This window comes from Chelmon rostratus, chromosome 18 (genome assembly GCF_017976325.1).
Source record: "Chelmon rostratus isolate fCheRos1 chromosome 18, fCheRos1.pri, whole genome shotgun sequence".
In the NCBI taxonomy this organism is placed as follows: Eukaryota; Metazoa; Chordata; class Actinopteri; order Chaetodontiformes; family Chaetodontidae; genus Chelmon; species Chelmon rostratus.
Window position 1 is genome coordinate 20,111,013 of NC_055675.1, and position 7,203 is coordinate 20,118,215.

The following is a 7,203-nucleotide window of genomic DNA, read 5'->3' on the forward strand; positions in this document are numbered from 1 at the left end:
CTAGTCTAGCTACATCTAGACTCCAGCTCCATACACAACTCACAGACATAAGATCCATATCTGAACATCTCGCTGAAAGAATATAAGCGTGTTTCCCAAAATGAGGACCTTCTCAAAACTAAAGGATGCATCAATGAATCAACAGCTGATGTGCTGCAGCTGTGATTCAGTGAGGTATCAGGTGAGGAAAATGACATCCAGGTAAACCAGCCCTTCACCGATCCGTCCAGATCTGTCTTCACACAGAAGACGTCATGATGGAATTAAAACAGCCTGACTTTCATGCACAGGTCACAAGTTTTCTCAGGGTTCGTCTGGTTGATCTCAAAACCTTCTAAAGTCACGAGTCTGCAGAGCAGCAGAGGATCTCAGTATGTTTGAATAGCTTGAAGTGGCAGCTGTGCATTTACCGATCAAACTGATGAATTATTAAAAACGTGCTACAGGCTGCTATGGAAACAGTACCAGGTGGAGAGAGCAAAAAGAGATGAAGCCTGAGACGAGAAGTTTGAGTCTTGCTGAACTTTTAATTAAGTTCTTTTACTCTCTCGTCATTTGAAGTGAACACAACCCTTCTCATGCTTGCAAACGCAGCTCGCGCATCATAAATATTAAAGCAGAGAGAACAGAACCCGATTTAATTTCATCGTCCAGCTCCGTCGCGTCCAGCGCCGCAAATTCATGCAGCTCCTGACATTAAAGAAAACTCGCCTCTTTGTCAAGTCATGCGTCTTGTTTCCTCGTTTCCCCTCCTCCCGCCTCCATCTCCGTGCATGGAAATGGGAGTGAATGACAAGCGGAGCGAGGTCAGCGAACAAGGCCGCGGACACGGCCACATAAAGAGAGCGATTCATGCGTCCGCGGGGCTGGACGGCGGCCGGCGAGCCCTCGGGCCTCCGGTCAGACATTTTGTAGGCCAGAAGTCCTGGATCACAACATCACACTGAGGGTTTCACACCAAACAACACCTTTAAACGAGGAAAGAGGAACTTAAACATAGTGGTTTACAGCAGTGTAGGGCTTGTTCTCACACTTTCTCTTCATATGTTTCCCTCAATGGTTGTTTCACATGATTCACAGAAAGATATCTCAACAGAATGGATGAGCTTTGGGTCCTGAATTAATTACTTGATTTAGATTATGATCTGAGTTTCATGATTTCATGAAGTTTTTATCCATATTTATTAAGCTGCGTTGGTGTGGTGGTGTAATCTCCACATCTGGTATGTGTAATAAGTCCGATACACAGCTTCGCTTTCAAGTGCTGTTTTCTATTTTAATCAAATCTGGGGGTGGAGGGCGAAATAATGGGGCTCTTAAATCCAGAGCAGAGCCCCTGTCTCTGAAGTGCCGCAATTTTAAGAATCTTTCAGCGTTGGTGGAGGTCTGAGCTTCGCACAGAGCCCTCTGGTTTCAACGCTGCAGCCAAGCTCCCATCATGCATGTGGTTGTAAATCTTCGCTCTCTGGTGAATTACATCGCGAGCGTATTTACATAAAACTGCCCCCCTCCACCCCCTCAACACATAAGTACAGAATCGCAAACGTCGGGTACTGCCTGTACTCTCCCCTCTTATTCTACGCCGCTGCAAGAGCAGGAGAGATGACTTTAACGCTGCATTAATTGATTTATGGCCTCCAGAGGGCAGAAAAACTCCACAACAAACTGACAGACATAACAAATGTATGATATATGCATGCAAGTCCCTCCCCATTGACCCCCATACTAAAATGCCCAAAATTACTGCAGAAATAAACACATTTACAGCCTGGTACAAAAATGGTTTTGCAGTCCATCCCTAATTTCCCTGTTCATGACAGTTGTTATACAACTCCCTCATTTAAATTACATTAAAGCTTGAAGTAATGCATAATTACGGGCTGGGTTTATCCGAGCTTCCTGCTGCTGAGACTCAACCAGACAGGAAAACCAAAACAAAGAGCTAAAAGACGCTAAAAGTCTGTGGCTTTATTTCTGTCAGAGAGCCCAATCTGCTAGCCCAAACAATTAGCCGCTAAATCTAAAACGCCATTCTGTCACAATAGCTTGCCCCTGCTAGCAGTCACAAACCAGACAATATGTTAAAAAAAGACAGTTTATTGTTGTACCATCAACAATAAACTCTGCAAAAAATGGTGCATATTTGCATGAAGTTTCACAGTTTTACACACTGATGTGAGCGAGCTTTTAGTCAACGGACAGAAAACAGACCACATCTGTGTCGAGGACACTTAAAGGATAACTTTCGTTTTTTACAACCTGGACTTTATTTGTAGCATTAAATACGACCATTTAGACGCCCAGACAACTTTGGTGGCATTTGGAGTCGTTTTGAAGAAATTAGCCCCAGAAGAGCGGCGCGTATATCCATATAATGCGAGTAATTGGGGCACCCGTGCGTAGCCTCTATAAACGCATAATCTTCGGTGAAACTCGTTCATATTCCAATATTTTGTTATGATATGCTGGTGCTATTCCCCTCTGAGCCCGTGGTGGCATGTTATCAACATCCAGTGTCTCTAGACAACTACCACGTTCTGACGTGGATGACGTCATTTTCGAGCGCCGCATGCTGCGAGCAACCAGCCACAACACGGCTAACTCTGCGGCGGTCGACTAGTTTAGCTGTAGTTTGCGACTGTTATTTTTCACAAAATGGATGATTATTTTTCCGACTCTGAGGTGGTGGACAATGACTTTGTTTACGATGGACGTCCTTACCGTTTTGAGCCTGAGTACGCGGAAGAGGAGCTCGTTGAAAGGAGGACGCGGAGGCAGAGAAAGGAACAGCTGGCCAAACAACAACAAACGGCTGCGCGTCCACGAGTAGACGGTAACTGGTGGTGGAGACGTTTTTTCGTGTTCCCAAAAGTGAACTGGAAGACCCAGCCAAAGCCTGCTGGACCAAATGGGCAACTTTTGATTGAGTAAGTAGTAGTAGTAGTATACACGTATAGATTGTTTATTTGCCTTGGTTTTGTTTAACAGAAGTTTATCATTGCGCGGAAATCCTCCAGTGTTGTGACACAGACATTTATTGACACATCCAGACGCGTATCTCCTGGCCGCAAGTCCTACTCTGAGCAACAGAGGCATTCCTCCTCTGTTGTCATCGATGAACATTGTGTGTTGATAACATGCCACCACGGGCTCAGAGGGGAATAGCACCAGCATATCATAACAAAATATTGGAATATGAACGAGTTTCGCCCCAGATTATGCGTTTATAGAGGCTACGCACGGGTTCCCCAATTACTTGCATTATACGGATATACGCGCCGCTCTTCTGGGGCTAATTTCTTCAAAACGACTCCAAATGCCACCAAAGTTGTCTGGGTGTCTAAATGGTCGTATTTAATGCTACAAATAAAGTCCAGGTTGTAAAAAACGAAAGTTATCCTTTAAAGACGTCGCCTTGGACATCTTGTGATGTTTTTTTTTCTCATGTCCATTAATAGATTAATCAAGTTAAAAGAGGTAAATCCGACAAAGCCTGTAGTTTGCAAACCGTTGACTTCACTCTAAAAATCTGCTTTTTAGACCAGTCATCCAACCCTGTCTGCTACAAACTACATTTACATACAATACAGGTGTATATACGAATAATAATACAGGATGTTTCCCTGAACATACTCTTAACCTGGGGTCCACGTCCTTCCTCTTTCTGGAGCAGTCTCACGGTCTTTATCAGAGCTTTATTAGAGCTCAAGTCAGGGAGTCCACCTGCTGATGAAGACCAAGAGATGTGGTCGACAGCTCGTAGAGAGAGCTAATAAAGGGAGCTTGGGTTAAGTTTTCTGTCAAACAGCTGCTCAGGTATGTTTCATAAATGTTGACTGACAGCGTTTATTTTCAGACATTTTGTGCTAACACCTGAAGCTCACCTGATTAAGGTCAGACAGCTGTTATTGTCTTGGTGACATCCTGAAAAAGCCAACTCTGGCCTGAGGCACAGGACAGGACATGTTGACATCTTCAGTAATTAGCCAGATCCATCTTTTCTGAACCTTAACCGAAGCATCCGTAACATAAAGGTTCAGGAGATTAACTCCTTTCTCAGGTGTAAAAGTCCGACTTTTCGTACGCCCACCACCCGTCAAGCCACCTTCCTACGAACTGAAAATCAAACCATCGAGTGATGTTTAGACGCCGTGTTTTTTCTTTGTGTTTTAGCCAGAAACGAGGCTGGATTGTTAAAATCTCACCTCATGCAGTTTTAAGTAAGCGGTGATGCCCCCCGCCTGCCTCCTCCAATGACAGCAGGGAAATTAGGGGAATGCCTCCTTCTTATCTTTAGAATAATGTCATCAGGATCAAACCCAACCTGCAGGTGGAGAGATCAGATCTTCCCCCCTCTGGCTAATTAAACCACATTCCTCCCTGCACCACCTGATCTCCGCTCCAGGTTTAGCTCTCGTCTTGATTTCATTCACTTTCCTCTCAAACTGCTTCTGCGGACTTCACCAGCTAAACGTTCACCTGTAAACCTCCATCAGGTGTCAGGGATGAGAGCCGTGTCCGCCCACACACCTGTGGGACAGGTAGCCCCCGCCCGGCGCGCACACTTCCTGTCAACAGGATGCTATTTGACGTCCCCTCACGTCTCCTTTTAAAGACAGCTTGTTCAAACCTCCGACCTTCTGGGACCACAACATGTTTTCTGGGCGTATCGCCTTCGCAGGTTGTGTAACAGCTGGCAGTGGCGGAGTCCACCTTAAACAACACTTTCTTTGATAAAGTCAGACCTCGATGGAGGGGAACCACATCGCCGCTGCGTAACTGTGGAGGCTTTCGACTGTAATGCTGTCATTTTAACATGCATGTAAGCCTCTCAGCATGGTCACATTCCTGCAGGTGCTCTTCATCTCTTTTATCTCTCTGAAATGATCACATGCTTACTTTCATCATTAATCTCGTATCGTATCACAAACCTTTTGGTCCAAATTTGACCCATTTTGACATTTGAGAGCATTAAAAACTCCCAAAATTAAATGACTTTTCTGAAAATTACCCCCACAAGTGGAAACATTTTCTAATTCTGTATTTCTCTACAGAGGATCTGGTCCTCAGATTTGACCTATATTAACTCTTAGCTTCACCAGAGGAGAAGGGAGGCTCCTTGACCACCAGATTTACATCAATCATTTTCACCTGAGGTCAACAGCAGCACAAACGACAACCTCCAGCATGATCCAACAGGTGAATCAACACGAAACCGATCCAATACAAACTGAGCGGAACGGGACCAGCGAACGTTTCAGCCCCGTGGACCAATAAACTGCCAAAATGGTCAAAAAGGATTTCAGTAGTATTCCATCAGTATTTCTACACTGTGACGTTTCTACTCTTATTTAAAAAAATAATCTGAACATACAGGAATCATTATTACCCTTATTAAAAGTAAAATATTTGTATAATGTTCCTGCACACATGGGCATCAATACTTTATTCCTATAATACAGCAATTGCAGGGCAACAACAACCGAACCCAAACTATTAACTCAAGACCCTGAAGTTCTGTGACATACGGCGAGGGATCAACAGTCTGTGATCAGCTGACTGATCTTACATGCTAATATTAATATAAAGACACTGAGATCATAGTTTTCGGGGAATTCGGGAGTTTTGACAACCTGGAGGGATTTTACTTGATTTTACAGTAAAAACTTACATGAAGCTCTGAACACTGAATGAGTTTCGATGGTTTCACACACACTCTCACACCGACATGTATATATCAATACATGCACACCTGCAAATACACGTGTGCACGCTCTGTTCTTTTAATCAATATCATTTAAGTTAGCTTCAGCTGGACGCCCTGAACATGTGACGTTCTATGAATGTTCAGATTTTTATTCCCTCATGCAGAGAATGGCAATTTATAATCTGACTAGAAAACATGTAAAATCCAGACTTTATTTTGGCAGTTTTTGGTGGAGATTTAAGGCCTCGGTGTGTCTGAAGTCGTGGCTCCGGCCCTGTTTCACAGCAGCTTTTTCAACAAAGGCATCATCATAATGTTCCTGCAGGTTTGTGTTTTAATACATTGTGCGACCTGTGTGAGGCTTTTCTGACTAACTCTCCAACAAAGACTCCTTTTCTAAAGAGCGTGAAGCTCTGACTCTGCTCAGTGTGCCGGAGACAGATTGTACACATATGCAACTATAGGCAGCCAATAACATCATGGAAAACAGCTTTTTTCTTTCTTTCTTTTTTCCAGCGGAAAATTCAGCTCTCAGGTTAGAAAAAAAAGACAGAAAAGACTCGTTCTGAGTGTGTTTCCTCTGATTTTCATCCTTAAAGACAAAACAATCAAACCTCAGCTTCAGCTCAGTCACAAAGTCACAACTTTTTACTGATGGGTGACAACGAGAGAGAGGAGAGAAAGCGCTGCAGCAGCTCTGCTCAGCAGCTGAGGAAGATGAGTTTAAAGTCAGACCAAGGCTGTTTCAGCAAAGTGCCACAGCGAAGAGTCCAGTTCGGGCTCAGATGGATTCAGTTGGTGAATCCAGTTGGTGGGGTAAACGGCTGAAAGGAGCTCGGCGGGCTGCTGCGCGTCGCTGTGGATCAGCTTGGAGGACAAACAATGAGCTCAACATGAAGGTGTGAGCGCTGTTTCAGGAGCAGACAGCAGATTTCCTGCAAGACTAAACCTCAAACACTAAATGTTTACATCCCTGTGTTGCTTTTGGACAATATCATCATGTTTAAATGAAGGATAAAAAAAGGCTCGAAACCTGCGCCTTTGTGCCAAAACGCACAAAAGCTTCTCCATGAAGCTGGAGATCTGGTTCCAGTAGAGATGCCCCCATCAACACCATCCAAAGTAGGAATATTTGAGGACTCACATGTTTTCACTGGAGCGGCAGCTGGTCCCCCTGCAGGGTCATTCTCCCTCTCCACAGTCTGAGCAAGTCTCTCTCTGCCTTAAAGTTTTTCTTGCGCCGAAACTTTTGAGACTCCAAATCAACAAAATCCAAAATGCGCCTCGCTGACGCGCAAAAGTCTCCAAAGTTTGGAGCGAGAGAGAGAGAGAGGAAGAGAGAGAGAGAGAGAGAGAGAGGGAGACAGAGAGGGGGGCTATCCTGCTCGGGTGGGTTCGTTTTAGTCACCCGGACTCTCCGCTGGCGGCGTCGAGATGCTTCCACTGAGAGAAAACCAGCGCTGAGTCTGAATGTTTGGAGGCGAAGCGGAGTCAAG

At 44.6% G+C, this 7,203-nt stretch overlaps 1 protein-coding gene across 3 annotated transcripts in view; it reads right to left on the reverse strand.

Annotated features, from left to right (window-relative positions):
- The window catches only part of adgrg6 (adhesion G protein-coupled receptor G6), a 101,705-nt gene extending 94,747 nt beyond the window's left edge, over positions 1–6,958 (reverse strand). For all 3 annotated transcript variants that reach the window (XM_041958292.1, XM_041958290.1, XM_041958291.1), the window contains exon 1: positions 6,852–6,958. In XM_041958292.1, coding sequence (XP_041814226.1) covers positions 6,852–6,853 — 2 coding nt within the window. In that variant the 5' untranslated portion in view covers positions 6,854–6,958. The remainder of the gene's footprint in view (positions 1–6,851) is intronic.
- Positions 6,959–7,203: the final 245 nt, after the last annotated feature.